Source organism: Grammomys surdaster, unplaced genomic scaffold (assembly GCF_004785775.1).
Source record: "Grammomys surdaster isolate TR1022 unplaced genomic scaffold, NIH_TR_1.0 125951, whole genome shotgun sequence".
Taxonomy (NCBI): Eukaryota; Metazoa; Chordata; class Mammalia; order Rodentia; family Muridae; genus Grammomys; species Grammomys surdaster.
Genome location: NW_021620772.1, coordinates 1,188,803 through 1,207,932, shown reverse-complemented (window position 1 = coordinate 1,207,932; position 19,130 = coordinate 1,188,803). Strand labels below are relative to the sequence as shown.

The 19,130-nt window shown below is 38.7% G+C and overlaps 1 protein-coding gene across 1 annotated transcript in view; it reads right to left on the bottom strand.

Moving 5' to 3' along the window:
- Positions 1-14,226: 14,226 nt before the first annotated feature.
- Lurap1l (leucine rich adaptor protein 1 like) overlaps positions 14,227-19,130 on the bottom strand; it is a 40,793-nt gene continuing 35,889 nt past the window's right edge. Inside the window, exon 2 of the mRNA XM_028753635.1 lies at positions 14,227-14,970. Coding sequence (XP_028609468.1) covers positions 14,596-14,970 — 375 coding nt within the window. The 3' untranslated portion in view covers positions 14,227-14,595. The remainder of the gene's footprint in view (positions 14,971-19,130) is intronic.

The window sequence follows — 19,130 nt, the reverse complement described above, 5'->3', positions numbered from 1 at the left end:
ATGGCTGTAATAAAAAAAAAATCCTCAGCTTTATTATCTTGACCCATGGTAGCAAAGGGCACAGTTAAGAAATCATAATGAAAAGGGAGTCCAGGAAGCAGGAGAGCTAAGAGCAAAATATCAGATAAGAGTATAAATTCTACACAGACTGCTAGATGGCTGTTGCATGAAGATTTATGCTACTGCTTTTTGCTCTAGGATTGGCAGTGCTATCAGCCCCTCCTGGATTTCCTTTTGTTCTACCCGCCTTTAGCTCTGGGAGATGACTGTACTACCAGTCCCATCCCAGCTTCCCTGAATCCACAGATAAAAGACACACACAGTTTCTTCCTTTATAACTTGCCTTCTTGGCACAATTGCTGGGCACTGATATTTCCCACCTGGAAAAGCTTGCCCTTACCAATTTATTATCTCTGTCTCTCTACCTGCCCAAAATTTCAATGGGAAGTCCCACCTAGCACCTGTTAAACATACTTGGCCCCAAACTACAGTTGTGGCCTCAAACTCCAATTCTGCCTACTCCCTGAAACCTCACATGGTTGCTGTGTTCTTCTCCCTCTAAAGCATGGCAGAAACTCCTTTCTCCTTCTTTTCATCTGCTTTTTCCTCCTGGGACCTGGAAGTCCTGCCTGTACCTTCCACCCACCCAGCAGTTAGTCCCCGGCTTTCTTTATTGACAAATCAAGAACAAATTGAGGAACAGGACCTTAGCATCAGAACTGCTCCCTACACTTCACCTTTTCTGTCCAATAAAAACAAAAACAAAAACAAAACAAACAAACAAACAAACACACACACACACACAAAACCAAACTCTTCTCCCAGATATAAGTTGAACGAAACCTTAACAATCATGCAAATTGTATAATATGATATACAAATGATATCCAGTCCATCATATTTGTCAATTAATGTACCCATCATTCCTAGCTGAAAGAGTTATGATTCTGTCCCTAGATTATGTTTAGATTTAGGCCTTAATTCTGCCTGGAAACCATGTCATCTGCTCTATAAACTCTCTTGTTCAATGTTAAACAACACAAGTTTGATTATGAAACGAAAACTAGTTTTCAACCCCATCAGAAATCTGAGAACAACTTACCTGGGTATATAGGAAGCACCAAACATAGCTGCTCAAACAACTGTAGAGATCGCTGATTACCTAGACAGCCCTGTAATTCCTTAAAACCTTGGAGCATCAGTCTTTTGCCTTCTGGATCAGGATCATCTGACAGGCTTTTGTAAAACAGAATTATTAAGGACTCCTCACCCTGCCTCAGCAAAGCCAACAGTCAACTACTCTGTATAATGTGTCCTTTTCATGGACAGTATTTGTCTGCAGTTGAAGTAGGCAATTTCTGCCCAGTGACCACCTTGCCACAATAAGCAACCTGGCCTGGAGGTGAAGATGCTCAATATCTTCTTTGAACCAAGAAGGTGGTGCTGTCAGGAGCAGACATGTCTCACTGTCAAATGATTAAATAACATTAACTGTTACATCCTGTGGATTTCTGACATTTTTGAAGAATATATATATGTGTGTGTGTGTGTATATGTATATGTATATGTATATGTATATGTATATGTATATAAATTGTTAAACTTTGACTACTCTCAGCCATTTCTAATTGAAATATCTCAAAAACACCCGTTTATAATTAAATCAGAATCTAACATAACCATGCTATCTATCCCTTAACTCTCAATGCCCAATCATTTAAAAACAGTTTGTGATAGCAGTTATAGAATGGCTGGGCCTAAGCTTTGTATTCTTAAATGAGTTGCTTAGGCACAATGCCTATGACAGAGTAACCCTACATGCAACAGCTGGCTGTTCACTTACACAGTGCAGAGAGTTACTAAAGAACTGGACAAGCCGGGCGGTGGCGGCGCACACCTTTAATCCCAGCACTTGGGAGGCAGAGGCAGGTGGATTTCTGAGTTCAAGGCCAGCCTGGTCTACAGAGTGAGTTCCAGAACAGCCAGGGCTACACAGAGAAACCCTGTCTCGAAAAAAAAAAAAAAAAAGAACTGGACAAAACTATGTCAAAACTCAAGCAAAACCTAACCCTGAAAGCCTTTGCTGCAGCCCATGAGTTAATCACCATGCAGACCAGGTGATTGTTAAGTCACAGCTGCCTGATATGCTAAAAATATAAAGAAGATTTTTTAAAATGCACAGGAATTGTTTGTCCCCAGCGTAGAATAAACTTTTGCCCAAATCCCTGAATGCCTGTAATCCAGGAACTGCAGCAACTTAAATTTGAAGAGAGACTGCAAATACTATATACAGTAGGAGAGCTGTGGTATGCAGCTTTTACTAGGCAAGATAACTCTGCTGGACTAAAATATGATCCAAATGAATACAGAATTGCCACTCTACCTTTTTACCTACCATGTCTAATTCCAGCTATACATCACTGGACCTATATAGAAACAGGAAACTGTGAATCAACTTAAAAATTAAAAAGTAGTAAATGGAAAATGACTTGGGGTCAAAACAAACTCTATCTAGTAGAAATTTTCCAATAAAATGAAAATGTTCACAGATATATTAAAAGAATTAAAAATGTGTACTAACAGAAGTGGCCCTTAAGGATAAACTCTACTGAAATCATTTGGGCTACATTTTGTTTTAGTTATTGTTCTGCTAGTGTAATAATTGGCAAAAGCAATTTAAGGAGGAAGGGGCTTATTTGGCTCACAATTCCAAGTTACAAGGCCATTATGAGTGAGTCAGGGTGGCAAGAATGACGCTATGAAAGAATGAAATGTAGAAGAATTTTAATCCAACAACATGGCTGCTCTAACAAAAGATCACATCCAAAGACATTCTAGGTGTGTGTTACAGCTGGAATCACACCAACATTGTGATTGTGTGTTGAGTGATATACTTTGAGTGATATCTCTTTGCTGGAATACAGACACACCCTTAATACACATGTTTAATCCCAAACTATGAAAGTAAGGTAAATTTATAGGAGGAAACATCCATGTTTGAAAGTGATGTCTAATTGAGAAAGTGACATTTGAGGGGCAGACAAAGTGACAAATCAGAGAAAGGTTTGACAAAATGAGTCAGAGATAGGATCACCCAACTCACAGGAGAACAGACAGAAAAGAGACACTACTTAAGAGAACAATAGAGACAGAGAGATACGGGGGGGGGGTACCAGAACAGTTTAACAGAGACAGGTTGCAAGTGAAGACAGATGGAGTCAGAGAGTTAGAAGGAGCCAGAAGATTAGAACAGGTTGCCAGGGTTAGTTTGAGGCCAAGCAGAACAATTCAATCAGAAGTCAAGAGAAACCAGTTTGAATCTGTCAGCTTGGAGAGACATTTGTGCTAGAACAGCTGAGTTGAACCAGCCACCCAGAGTTCAGAAAGAGCTAGAAACGGTGAGTTAATTCAGCATTAAGAATCTGAGACAATTGTACATGAGGAATAAGCAATGCTTTTATACACATCCACAGTCAACATCAGAGAGAGTGTATGCATGCATACTTGGGGTCAGTTCACTTTTTCCACTCTTATACAGTTCAAGATAACTTGCTTAGGGAATGGTACCATCCACTGTTGGAATATATTCACACATCAGTCAATGGAGTGAAGATATCTACCACTTACATCCCTACATTACAACCTGAACTAGAAAGGATCACAGCATTAGGAAGGTTGAGGCCCACTGTTTTAATTTAATGACATTCTGAATCCATTTGCTGGTAGATTTTTTTTTAAGTCATTTGGTGAATATTTAAAAAAAAAAACAGAATGATCCCCATGGTAAACAGTGTGTGTGTGTGTGTGTGTGTGTGTGTGTGTAACCAGTCCTTATTTCTTTGCCTGTAATTTTCTCATGGATTTGTTTTATAAAACCGATAAAAAAAGAACTCCAAACATATTGAATTCACTTTGTTTTTAATATATGTAAATCTTAAAAAATTCATCATCATTTGTTTATTGCTATCTGTAAGAGATCTCAAAAAAGCTGACACATAAATGTGTGTCTATTTTTTGAACATAAGTTAAAGTAAAATTTGATACAGCAAATAGACAATACTTTATAAAGTAGTAATTTCTAAATAATTTTCTTTCATCTTTTGTTTGTTTCTAGAAAAATTCAAGGAAGTGGATTCTAAATCTAGTGCCTTCTTGTCATTCTGAAGATTGATTACTCTGAAACATGTACAGAAAAAAACTCTTTGTTTTTAAGCTCAGTTATACTACCTTCATTATGGTGAGTTCGAGGACACAATAAAAACAACTACATTTGGGTCTTTTTAATTTATGCTGGCACTGTCTTTAGGAGTTTTACAACTCCCATATCAAGTTAGGATATGAAAACCACAAAAAGATTAAGTTCAAGAATAGTTTATATAAACAGCTCAAAGACAGGAAGAAGTTTTCCAGAAGCCTCGCTCCATGTCTGCCCACAGCTTGTTGGCCATAACTTTGTCCCATGGTCATGGCTAGCTACAAAGGAAACTAACTACAAGTAGAACTTACTCCCGTGTTGTTGGTAGAGGATGTCAAGTGACAACTTGGTTAAGTGTTTACATGATTGAAGTATTTATGCTATATGTTGTTAAAGTATATGTACTATGATGACCCACCAGCAATGATTTCTTAGATGTAAAAATCTCCCTTTACTCATTTAATGTAAATGATAGTAGCATCATTCATTAAGCCTTTGAGTGTGCCAAGTGATATAGTGAGCAGATTATTAACTCTTCAAGAACTCTGAGTCATGTTTCATTAAATTCATTTTACAGAGAAGAAAGCTGACATACAAAGTAAAGTTCCTTTCTCCTCAAGTTCCCAGTCTAGTATACCAAAATTAGAGACACTTTGAAATCAGTTTTTGTGTTTTATACCACCTTTACTTGTATGTTATTCTGTTACTTAGTCATTTAAATATGTTTGTTATATTTCATTATTGGAATAGTAAATGGATTCCATTTATTTACTTGTTTACTTTGTATTATTATTTAAATCATTCATGCTTTGCCATAAGTATGGATCAGATCATTTTTTGAGGAGTAATCTAGGAAGAGTATTTAGCATGCATCCATTTCATGGTACTAGTTGCTCTTAAAGGTCTCATGCTTCATGATTTTCAATGGGGTCTTGTTCAATGTCCTTTAACAATCTTGTCTGACTTAACACTACATAGTTTAAAAATTATTGAAATGGTTTTGTCATCACTTCTATCTTTTTTTTACAACAAAAACAACATTCAGAGAGCTTTTAAAATAATATGTGCTAATAATTTTCATATAGTCTTTAATAAAAATCACAGTGAACCTAATTTGAAAAAAAAAGTGACAACAACCTGGAATATGTCATTGTATAGGATTCCTGGTGAAGGAAGAGAATCTTCTAATGTTTTAGACCCTCCTCTGTACAAGAGGGAAAGTGCAGAGCTCAGCATCACAAGTCTATGGGAATTATAGGTGGATTTGGTTAATGTAAAAATAATTGTAGTAAATTGCTCTGAGAACAATTTAAGAACATCAAGAATACAGGTATTGCCAGAGTAATGTAGGACCCTCATGGGTAAATCATTAAAGAGCACAACCTCAGAACAAGTTCCTCCTAGGAACTAGGATAAACAGAATCTGCACATACTATTAAGGACCTAAAGAAATGTCATCTATGGATAGTGTTTGGTCAAATACAGATAAATGTGATTCCATTGTTGGTTCTAGTTTGACCCAACTATACCTTGAGCTAATCATGCTACACAAAATAACCCATGATAGATGAGAATATTGAAATGTTGGTTAGAATTTAATGGAAATGATCTTCTAAACATTTAAGCAGTGATAACAATGATTACATAGAGATACTATGACATGGATATACCAGTCAATAAAACTTAGACTGCAGAAAAAAATTGTTCTTTGTTACAGATTCTTTGATTCATGGCCACTTTTGGCCTAACAGATAGCAGTATCAAATTTAAAAATATTTTTAATCATTCTTTCATCTATACTCCCTTTTCTTAAAACACCATTTAGATCACTGAGGGTCATCATTCATCTCAAGGTCTTTAACTTCATTGCATCTTCAAAGTTCCTTTGGCATTCAAGGTCATCCATTCACATATGAAGACATAAATATTTTTAGGGGTAGGACGAAGGACATTTTTCTTCATTGCAAAGAAATGTACTAGACTGGTGTGCGAGACTAATAGCTCACGAGTGGGCGCGGGCGTGGGTCCTTTTGGGTGGAGTTGTGATTCCCGAATGCCCACCACCCCAGGTCACTGGACACGGCTCTGGGGAGTGGAAGCACTGAAATTTGGCTGAATTCCCTCCACACAGTGCTGGGCTGAAGCTAGGATAAAAAGCCACTCGGGGCTCTGCTTGGGCGTGGAGCAATCTCAGTCTGAAGTTTCTACGCAGCAGAGCTCCTGAGTGGACCTGGAGGCCAGTGGTCTCTGTTCTTGGTCTCCCAGACACCGCTGGGGCACAGGGAAAAACCGAGATGTGAGAGGAATGAGGGGAGAGAAAGAAGCCCCGACAGTGCCCCGCAGGTTGCAGGTTGGAGACTCTTTGTTAGGGCACTCACTTGGCTGGATCGGCTGTTTTGCTAACTTGGTTGAATCAGCATCCTCTGTAACTGGAACGCAGTGAAGTCCTCCACGAGAGATTAGGCAGCAGCTTATTATAGTGGCTTATTAGTTAAAGGTCTTCTCCACAGTTCCCCATGGCATGGCCTCAAAGACATGAGGAAATCTATGATTTTATAAGCTTTATTGTCATGGCAGATGGTAGATGAATCTTGCTGCACCCCCCCACACACACACACTTTGTCAGGGCGGGCCTGACTTAAATAGGGAGGGAGAAGGGAGGAGGATCTCAGAAGGAATACTTAATTGACTATGCCCTATGGCCTTCAGGTATCTCATTAATATGGCAATCTCTTGAGGCTGAGGCCTGTAGTCATGCTCTCTACCTGTGGAGGGGCTGATAGGGGCATTGCCCTACGTGACTGAAAGGCACAAATCAATGGAGATTTTTGTCACATGTCAGAAGCCTGAAATCTGGGAGCGTGGCAAGATATATGCCATCACTAAGAGGGTCTCCAGCCATTTATAGTCAGTACTCTACCAGAAACCAAGCCATTCTTTCATGGTCCCACACTGGTGGTCTCATTGATGGCAAAATTATACCTCACTCATTTTTGCATCACTTTGACTTAGCAGTCACCGTGTGATACTTCCAGAACACACAAAGTATACATGTAAAAGTGCTTCAATAAAAGTATTTACTGGGTATCTATTGTGTGAAAGATAATCTTGTAGGTGGTTGAAAATAATGAACTGAATAGAGCAATATTCCTGTTCTCGTAATCCTTAGCTTTGGTTCAGAAAAGCAAAGAATGCACACAAAAGTTAGAATTGGGTGACAGTAACAGCTATGAGTGTTCTGGACTCATTTTATGAAATGTGTCATGTGAATGAAAAACCTAGAGAAATAGAAGATGTCCACAAAGAACTCTTCCAAAAGAAGAAATGGTAAGTGTAAAGATTCTGAAGTTGGAATATATTTTGAAACTCTATTGGGTTTCAAAGAAAAGAAGAAAAGTGATGCCCATGTGATTTGCAGTGAAAAATAAAGTCTGTGATAGAAGATGACATCAGGGAATGGAGGAGTGACATTGTGTACAGTATTTTGCAGTGATTGGTAAGGATTTAGATAAGATACCAAGTATCTAGATGGAGCTACTATATAATCTAGACCCTGTGTGAGGAAAGAGAATGACTACATTGCCTAGAGGATTGGGGATGACAAGAAGAAAGTACCACTTACTTGGGATGATTGGAAACAGTTCTAGATATGTTCAGAATGAGTTACCTGCCAGGAAATAATTATAGAACCTATGCAGGCAGACGGACATAGGAGAGTGGAGTTGTAGAAAGAGACTGTGAAATGTGGTATTATATTTAGAAATTTAAGCAAATGAAGGTCACGTAAAATTGTAGCATTGAGTAAAACCCCCAGAATGAACTTTTAAAATAGAACAGAGTCAGCACACTGGAGTTTGGAGACAAGGATCAGAGAAGAAGGTATAGCTACAATGGAGTCTGAACAAGCAGGCAGCATGGACAAAGGATAAAGTGGGATTCTGGTCCAGGTGAAGACAGACCTTCAAAAGAGGAGTCACCAAATATGTCAACTATAGCTGATATATTAGTAATGTTCAATGTTTCCAATTTGTAATCTGTTTTATCATCATGGATGTGATTGTGTTCTCCTGGAGTTGGGGAAACAAGTGCTTTAATTGAAGTTATTTGTGCTTATCCAAGTGCCTTATAATCCATCCAACCGCAAAGATCTCTGAAAATTGTAGAACTCTAATCTCTGACTCCAGGTAATAGCAAATAGTGCCAAAACTATATTAGCATTGGCTTGCCTGAATTGCTTTTGTTCAGTTACTACAGTTTTACTATAAGACTAGCAAAATTATAAAACAGAATAAAGTGACCCAGGCACATTCCAATTTCTATGGCAAATTCAGTATAGTCAGAGTAGTTTGGAAAACTCTCTTGCTTTAATTTCTTAGCCCACTTCCTTACGGTGCTAATAAAGACAAAATATCAAAAGCTCAAGATCAGATGTTGATAACAGAAATTCCTTTTTGAAAATGAGACACTTCTATGCATTCATTCTCTTGAGATCAATGAAAATTACTAACTAGTCTTGCTTAAATGCATATTTCCCTTAGTGAAATTAGGTTGAAAACACTGTTGTATAACTGACTTTAGTATCTAAACCATAAAATAGTTTTTTGAGGGGCAGCAGGGGAAAAGCTGAATGTGGTAGTGGTAGTGCTTGGCTTTAAAGAATTTGGGGGTCAAGGATAGAGGTAAAAGGATTCAAGTTCAAGGCCAGGCTAGTCCACACAGAGAGATCCAGGACAGCCAGGTTTGCAAAAAATACCATTTCCAAAAAACATGGAATAGGTACTAAGATTATAAAATATTGAAACTTATTACTCATGGAGCACAAAACAATCTAAAGTATTCCACCACTGCTCCTACAGGTTCCTTATAAAATACAATGTCTAATAAAAACTATTCCACATATTTCTCTCACAATGTGCCCTTAAGATGCTCTCATGTCCTTGGTAAAGAAGTGATATTCATGAGTAGTATGGACAAATAGCTAGGGAACTTGGTTTGAAAAAGAAGGTATAAGAAAAATTTGCCAGAATGAGTTCACTGTCTGAAACTATAGTCTAAGAACAGCAACTTGCTTGTGCATAACTCATTCTAGACAACTCTTGGAACTTAAAAAATGTTAGAATTTCCTTGTGTTGTCTCTTCTATTGCTAAATGCCAACTCCATTCTTATTAAGGATAGTCTCTTCACCATGCTGTAAACACATGCTTATATAGTTCATTGTATTCTGCTTGACATCCACCAGGCTTGTTTTAAAGGATGTACTTTATGCAGAGTTACAATGTGTGCTCTTGAGTTTTTACATGATAAAGAATCTATGCTAAGAATTTCTTGGCTGGATTCCAGATTAAAACAGCCAATCAGACAGCCTTTACTAAATTGAAAATAAAAGTATACAGAAAATGGGGGAATATGTGAGGGAGGGTTGGCAAATAGCCAACTCCTGACTGCCTTACTCCGGATACGTGATTTAAAGAAAGAGCTTGGTAGTTCAAACAGGGAAAACTAGAGACACTGGTGGCCTGGAAAACAGTTGGTTGCATTTTACAATTGTGGGATTATATTTGCTCCTTTGTCTACATTTTATTATTCAATGCCAACAAATAGTAGAAATGGTTAGTGAGTACAGTTTTAAGAGCAACAGAGACCTGAGCTCAATTCAAGGCCTGGGTTTGACCCTGGGAAATCTGACTCCATCATTTAGGTTCTATACCTCAATTTCCTTAAACATAAATTGGTGTCAGTTCTCATATCATGAGACGGCTGTGGTGCTATTATAAGCATTTGATGTTAAAAGAGGAGTGCAAAATATAACACCAGACATACTTTAATTGGATATTGAGTGATGTGTGTTTTGGAAACAAAACAATTAGAATTGTACAATGAGTATATATATAATCAAAATATTCTTTGAATAGTGACATTTCTTAATGGCAATACAAGTTCCTCGTGGCTTACACGTCAAATGTTTAGTGCACAAACATGTATTATTCTTTAGGATATGTTCAAATCTTTTTTTAAACTGCTTGATGTTCTTGTATTTGTTTTCTTTAATCTTTTATTATTTGTTTATTTTTATTTTCTTACACTCCAAATTTTATTCCCCTCCCGGTCCACCCTCTGACTGTTCCAATCCCATGCCTCCTCCCTGCTACCCTGTCTCCATGAGGTTGTCCCCACTCCCCATCCCCCACCCTACAAGACCTCTAAACTTTCTGGGGCCTCCAGTTTCTTGAGGGTTAGGTGCATCTTCTCTGACTGAACCCAGACCCGGCAGTCCTCTGTTGTAAATGTGTTGGGGGGCTCATATCAGCTAGTGTATGCTGCCTGGTTGGTGGTCCAGTGTTTGAGAGATATCAGGGGTCCAGGTTAACTGAGACTGCTGGTCCTCCTACAGTGTTGCCCTCCTCCTCGGTTTCTTCTAGCTTTTCCCTAATTCAACCACAGGGGTCAGCAGTTTCTGTCCATTGGTTGGGTGCAAATATCTGCATCTGATTCTTCCAGCTGCTTGTAGGGTCTTTCAGATTGCAGACATGACAAGTACCCTTTTGTGAGCACTCCATACCCTCAGTAATAGTGTCAGGCCTTGGGACCTCCCCCTGAGCTGGATCCCACTTTGAGCCTGTCACTGTACCTTCTTTTCCTCAGGTTCCTCTCCATTTCCATCCCTGCAGTTCTTTCAGACAGGAACAATTATGGCTCAGAGTTTTGACTGTGAGATGGTAACCCTCCTCCCTCACTTGATGCCTTGTCTTTCTGCTGGAGGTGGGCTCTATAAGTTCCTTCTCCCTACTGTCAGGCATTTCATCTAAGGTCCTTCCCTTTGACTCCTGAGAGTCTCTCCCCTCCTAGGTCTCTGGTACATTCTGGATGGTCCCCGTAACCTCCTATCTCCCTAGGTTGCCTGTTTTCATTCTTTTTGCTGGTCCTCAGGCCTTCAGTCCTTTTCCTCCACCCAATACCAGATCAGGTTCTCTCTTCCCCCCCCATGCCCACCCACTTTCCCTCCCAGGTCCTTCCTTCCCCCTTTGTGATTGCTTTCTTCTCCCTCCCAAGTGGGACTGAGGCATCCTCACTTGGGCCCTTCAGCTTATTGACCTTTTTGAGTTCTGTGGACTATATCTTAGGTATTCTGTACTTTTTTAATTTTTAAATTTTTTTTTAATTTTTGGCTAATATCCACTTATTAGTAAGTACATACCATGCATGTCCTTTTGGATCTGAGATACCTCACTCAGGATGACATTTTCTAGTTCCATTCATTTGCCTGCAAAACTCAGGATGTCCTCATTCATAATAGATGAGTAGTATTCCATTGTGTAAATAAACTTCATTTTCTGTATCCATTCTTCTGTCCTGGAGCATCTGGGTTGTTTCCAGCTTCTGGCTATCACAAACAAGGCTGCTACGAACATAGTTGAACACGTGGCCCTGTGGCATGCTGGGGCATCTTTGGGGTATATTTAAAAGAGTGGTATTGCTGGGTCTTCAGGTAGATCTATTTCCAATTTTCTGAGGAACCTCCAGATTGATTTCCAGAGTGGTTGTACCAGTTTGCAATCCCACCAGCAAAGGACGAATGTTCCTCTTTCTCCACATCCTCACCAACATGTGTTGTCTTCTGAGGTTTTGTTTTTAGTCATTTTGATTGGTGTAAGGTGGAATCTCAGGGTTGGTTTGATTTGTATTTCTCTGATAACTAAGGATTTTTAACATTTCTTTAGGTGTTTCTCAGCCACTTGAGATTCCTCTGTTGTGAATTCTCGGTTTAATTCTAAACCCCATTTTTTGACTGGGTTGTTTGGGTTTTTTTGGTGGTTATCTTTTTTTATATATTTTGGTTATTAGCCTTCTCTTGGATGTGGGATTAGTAAGGACTTTTTCCCAATCTGTAGGTTGCCGATTTGTCTTATTGACTATGTCCTTTGCCTTACAGAAGCTTTCCAGTTTCATGAGGTCCCATTTATCAATTCTTGATCTTAGGGCATGAGAGTTCTGTTTAGGAAATTTCCACTTGCCAATGAGTTCAAGGCTCTTTCCCACTTTCTCTTCTATTAGATTCAGTGTATCTGGTTTTATTTTGAGGTCCTTGATCCACTTGGACTTGAGCTTTGTGCAAGGTGACAAATACGGTCTATTTTCATTTTTCTACATACAGACTGCCAGTTAGACCAGCACCATTTATTGAAGATGCTTTCTTTTTTCCATTGTATATTTTTGACTTTGTCAAAGATCAAGTGTGCATACGTGTATGGTTTTATTTCTGGGTCACTTCTATTCCATTTATTTTCCTGCCTGTCTCTGTACCAATACCATGCAGTTTTTATCACTGTTGCTCTGTAGTACAGCTTGAGGTCAGGGAAGGTGATTCCCCCAGAAGTTCTTTTATTGTTAAGAATTGTTTTTGCTATTCTGGGTTTTTTGCCTTTTCAGATGAATTTGAGGATTGCTCTTTCTATGTCTTTGAAGAATTGTGTTGCGATTTTGATGAGGATTGCACTGAGTCTGTAGATTGTCTTTGGTAGGATGGCCATTTTTACTATACTAATTCTGTCAATCCATGAGCATGGAAGACATCTCAATTTTCTGAGATCTTCAGTTTCTTTCTTGAGAGACTTGAAGTTACTGTCACACAGGTCTTTCATTTGTTTGGTTATAGTTACCCCAAGATATTTTATATTATTTATGGCTATTGTGAAGGAAGTTGTTCCCGTAATTTCTTTCTCATCCTGTTAATAATTTTAATAAATGAAAGCTACTGATTTATTTGAGTTAATTTTATTTCCAGCCACTTTGCTGAAGTTGTTTAATCTTAAGCTTTCTCACTAGAAAAACTAATGAATAGAAATAATAACGCTACATCAAAATTAAATGGGTCTGAAGAGATGGCTCAGCTGTTAAGAGCTTGTGCTTCTCTTTCAGAGAACCAGAGTTTGATCACCAGCACCCATAATGACTAGCTCACAACTGCCCATAATTCCAGCTCCAGAGGATCTAATGCCTCTGGCTACCACAGTAGTCATAGGTATCCATGTATACATTACCCTCACCAAACACACAAACATATAAAGTAAAGCAAAATAAATACCAAAAGAAAAATTAAATGTTTTGACTCATTATACAATTGAAAATATATTCAGGTATCAATCCAGAAAACTAAGAAATTATTTTTTCAATCTTAGGATGAAAAAATAACATATTGGGATTTACAGTTATAACATAATGATTCTACATGTATCTTTCTTACTGTACTTGTTTATGCCTTCTATGTCAAATATATATATTGTGTAATATGTCAAATATATATTGTGTAATACATATATTTATGTATAACATATAATATGTATATATATATATGAAAATACCAGTAAATCTCAAATTATCTTTAAATTTCATTTTTTAAAATAGATTTCTGATGAAATATTACACTTCTCAGATTCCCTGGGACCAGGGAAGACAATTTCTGAAGGGAGGAACTACGAGAAAGATTTTAACATACAGTAGTCATTGCTGCCATCTTCTTCCTGTGGGAAGGTTTTCATCTGCCTGCCTGGCTCAACAATACATGGGGCTGAGATGGTGATCCTTCTCTGTGTGTCCACCAATCTTCACAGTCTTGCTTCAGATCTAACACATCACTCTTTCAGCCTTTCAATCTGTCCTTTATGCTGCCCACAGAAATCCAAAGGTCTTTGCCTATACTCACCTTGAAAACTACTGTCCACTTTCCTTTGAAATCTAGTAGTGCAATACATATTGTAAAACAAATAAACTCAAGATTTGAGTTAAACTCATTGAGTCTAAAACTTTAATCTACAATGTTAACACTGGAGTAGGCTAAATGATGCCGATGCTGTTTGTGTCTTCCAAATGTCAGTGATGTGGATACATGTATCTAAGTGTACAGCTCATCATGCACAACCACATTCTGGCTTTGAAATAATGTCTACTTTTGTCCAAATAGCTTGTTTAATTTAATATACAAACTGTATAATATCTTCAAATCCCAAACCACTTAACACCACAAACCACAGTATGAAGGAAGTGATCAGACTTTGGTTTATTGTAAAATTTTGCAAAGTGTTTCATATAATCCCTGACCCCACATTCTGAAAACAAAAGCAGAAACAATTATTGCTTATTTTTCCCCTCTACTTAGTCTGTGCTACTGTAAGAGAAGGGAGAAAGATTATTACAATAAATAAAAATAGAGATGTAACAGAGAAAAATAAATCAGTCTAGATGAGAAATATTAGGAGCAACAGAAATATCATTAAGCAGTTTAAAAATAAGCTTCTTTAAAAAGGTTGCCTTATTAAAATAAATCACACCAAAAATATAGCAGCAGAGAAGAAGGATACATACAAGTTAATTGCACACCAGTCCCATGCAAAAAAGTGGATCATTAGCCAAAGCAGTAGTACTCAGAATCCAACTTGGGATGCTTGTGCAGAGCCTGTGAGTCCTCTATGATGGAGCTGTCACTGAACTGATCCAAGTCTGAAGGGGTCTGATGACCTGGTACATCATCTGCCAAAGTGTCCAAGTAGCTCCCTACCGAGATGCCATCCAGCCCGTCACTGCCATCATGGAGGCTGTTGTAGCTGCCACGTAAGGAGGTACTCTGACTCTCCAGCAAACTACACAGGCTGCCACTGAGACTGCTGCCTCGGCTGGTAATGGTGGCCTTTTCCTCAATCATCCACTTGATGGACTCGATGCTCTCATTGATGAGGAGCAATTGACGCATAAGCCTTACATCAGTGGCTCTGAGGTTAACCTATGATGGAGAGGAAAAGAAGAAAGACATGACAGCTATTCTATATTCAAGAAAAATCTCAAATTCGCTCATATCCTGTGTATTGCAGTCCATAATTTTTAATTCATTATACAAACGTGTGTGTGTGTGTGTGTGTGTGTGTGTGTGTGTGTGTGCCGATGCATGCTCTTGTTTCACCCTCTTTGGAAAATGTTGACTTCTAGTAGAAGTCAGAATCAAGAACTTACTTCCTGGCATATGCATCAGGCTCCTAAAACCCCATCGTATTTCTGAACCCAATGAAGCTCCTTGAACATAACCAACAAATGGCAAATTGTCCATTAAGAAATACATTCTCTTTCTGGATTAGTTTATCAGTACTAATATGGTACTGGGTGTGATAACCAAGAAAGTGAAGAAATCACGGAAGCTTCATTAGTTTTATAGATACCTCTGCTTATTAAATGACAACATGTAACATTATGAAAAAATCAACATTCATTAGAAAAATCTTATTACCATGTACTGCAGGCATTATTACTGTCATCTTTCAAAAAGAACTGAAAACCACAAGGGAAAAAAGTTAAGAAAAATAGAAACTGTCAATCCTTCTGACTGCATCTACATAAATACGCTAGATAATTCATTTGCTTCTAAGATGAACGAAACTGGGTGGCAGGGACCTGGCTGGCCACAAGAGGGCCTACTCACATTCATTATAGTTTTGAAAATAAATTCCCACTTTTCCACTTGGGATAGTAACCCAAAAAGCTCACCATGCCAATTCTCTCTTTAATACATAGAGCGAATTCAGATATGTAGGTCTCTAGACTTATCAAAGGCATTCATTCTTGAGTGACCCAAACGACAAACAGAAGCCCATTGTCATCAGAAATGTGCTTTCCTGCAAAAGGACTTCCTGCTGAGGAGTTAATCCATAACTGAAGGTGAACAGTGAATGTGTGAACAAACAGGATAAAATCCTGTTTGGCCTCCACCGGAGAGCCTCTGGGGCCAGTGCTAGGTGAATAGAGCTTGCCCATTGTGTTCTGGGTTCAAAGCTAATATGTAGGCAGAGTTACAGAAAGAAGAGAGAGACAGGGAGGAGACAGACAGACAGACAGACAGACAGACAAAAAAGTTCCACTCTAGAGTACAGTTTTCAAAAATAATGAAAATATAAATGGAAAATTAAGAAAGGTACACTTTTAAAATTCTCTAAGATAGTAAGGCAACTTCTGCATCTTCTTAGTAAAAAAAAAAAAGCATAAAGAAAATATCACACAGACAGTAACAGGTTAAAATTAATACTCTTTATGGTGTTCTCAAACAGAAGGGTATGAATTCAGTAGGTCTCAAACTATGACCAAGACCGAGGCTTTCTGAAAGTCTTTGTGTTCAAAATTAACCACACACCTTATAAGTCATCAAGACAGAGTTCGAACTATAAACAGTACAAGTATTTACAAATATCAACAATGCACATAGGACCATTGATGAGCAAAGAAAACCAGTGGGATAAACTCACACTCTTCATTCAGCCACTGAAGCTGAAGGAATTCCCCATGCCACTACATGCATGGAGCACGGTCAGCATGATCTTTACCCAACCACTCTCCAAATGGACAATTGGTACCTGTTCCCAAATGCCTGCTTTGCCCATCAAAACACCCCATCTGCGTTGAGTTCTGAGGATGCACTAATGGACCATCACCGTTCATCACGAATCTATGTATATATATATATACTGGTCTTCTCAAGTAAGTCAATAAGCCCCTTAGGAAAGTCATTCTCCACTCCTTTACAACATTGCAAAATCTTTCCTAAACATTTTTTAAACTTTTAGTCATATTTTAAGACCTCTGACATATCAGCTTTTAATAAATTAATAAAGTCAGATTCCCAGAAACTACATCAGTCAAGAGTTAATATGTACTAAGAATACATTCTGTCAGCAACTTTGGTCTTGTATAGTGGTAGCATCTAATGCATATTTTTTTAACTTTATTAATCGATAAGAACAAAAAGAAAGCAGACTATGAAGAAACAAAAGCTTCCTTTGACGTGAAATGATTCAAGTAAGGAAATCTTTTGCGGCTAAAAAGCAAAACAAACATTCAGAGTCTATTGAGTCATTGTTGGGGAGGATGGGGGAAAGTAACATGGTTGAAACCTGTTGATGTTGATGATGGTTATAGATGTAAGTGTGTCTATCCCTATGTCCTCCAGGACAGTAAACAGTCTCTTCCAGATTGCAGGGTGTGCTGGTTTCTGTGATTGGCTACCGGTCTGTTCCAGGAGTTCTGGTCTCCACAAGTTACTTGTGGCTTTCTTTCAGAACTAAGGTGTGGTTATGGTATTGATGAACCCTGGGAGTATGAGCAATCCACCAAAAACTGAATCATAGTGCTACTCCAATGGTTGCCCGACCATTTCATGCTATGATTCATCTTAGTCCTTGTGATAACTGCACCAAGAACAGAGTAGCTTTACCACAGTGGCAGGAACCTGTAATTCTCTCAGCTAGGGTTTTATAGTCCTGTGACTTTACTCTGAGAATACTGCCAGTTGGGGGCCCTTCTCAAGCTGAGAGCTTCAGTGTTATCAGCATGTAGAACTCATTCCTGATTAATCATGCCCAGTCCTCAAGCCCAGTTAGACTGAGTTTCATGACTACTGTTTCCTGCACAATATTTTTGACTTGTTGAAAGCAATTTGCTTGTGTGTAAAGGAGTTTCCAAGCACTAGGAACTCGGGCTGCCTAATTACCACTGCTTGCTAAGTCCTAGAGGAGTACTTGGCACATAGTATCTACTCAGTCAAAATGTATCCAATGACAGGTCGCCAGCTATGCTCCAGATTGGACCCCTTCAGAAGCCTGGAGCTTTGTGTGGGCTGATGGTATAAGACTTGAAAGGAAGAAAAATCATCAGGAAGAAACAACCATAAGAGTGAAGCATTCGCACCGGGTGGTGGTGGCGCATGCCTTTAATCCCAGCATTTGGGAGGCAGAGGCAGGTGGATTTCTGAATTCGAGAGTTCGAGGCTAGCCTGGTCTACAGAGTGTGTTCCAGGACAGCCAGGGCTACACAGAGAAACCCTGTCTCGAAAAACCAAAAAAAAAAAAAAAAAAAAAGAGCGAAGCATTCGCAAGCATGTTTGCTAGATAATCCTATGTCTATTCATTCACAGGAGTCTGGCTGAGTAACTGGAATAGACTCTCCCTACCTTAAATTTACAGAGTATAAGATAGCATCCAAAAGGGAAGCGGACTTCAAGCTGTGAGTCACAATGCACACATGATTCTGTTTGCTCAGGGGTGATAACTTGTCCTGGCACAGCACAGGTGTTCTGCAAACACCCAGTGAAAGGAATTGAACAAAGAGACCAAACAAAGCTCATCTCTACTTCCCCAGTACAAGTGTCTGGACTGACTGATTCAAAGGGATGTCAGTATCTTCTCTTTCTCTCCTCATTCCCCACACCCTGTTCTGATCTTTATAATTCCTGCTGTGTATTGTTGCCTTCATGCTGAGTCTTCCAACCCTCATGTTTGTGCCAAACATGTCTTTGGCCTCTGGGGAAGGTGCTGAAACATCCCTGTCATTTCTGACAAGTGATGGACTAGGTTTATACAAAATTTGAAATGAAGGACCTAGAAAGAGCAACAGTTCCCAACAACACATTTTTCAAGGTCTGTTCTCTTCCAAACAATCCTTTTAAAAACCATTTTCAAAATACATTTATTTCCTAATGTAGTTATCTGTGTAAAGGGTGGGCAGTTATAGGTGTCCTAGACATGAGTAAAAGTGGAGAGTCAGCCCCATCATGTGGGTCTCAGGAATCAAAGTCAGGTCATTGGGCTTGGGAGAAAGCATGTTTACCAACATTTACCAGAGCCATCTTGTTGACCCTGCAGAGTCCTTTTCCTCTGAAAGAATACAATAGTTATAAATTAGCATGAGTTCAAGGAAGAATACAATCAAATTTTCAATTAACCAAAGAACTGAGGGGGTTGGAAAGATGGCTCACTGATTGATAGAACTGGCTGTTCTTCCAAAGGACTAGAGTTAAATTTCCAGTATCCACAGGGTGGTTTAAAAATCATCTCTAACTCCAATTTCAGGAGATCTGAGGGCATTGGGCCTCAGACATACATGGTGGTACACAGACATACATGC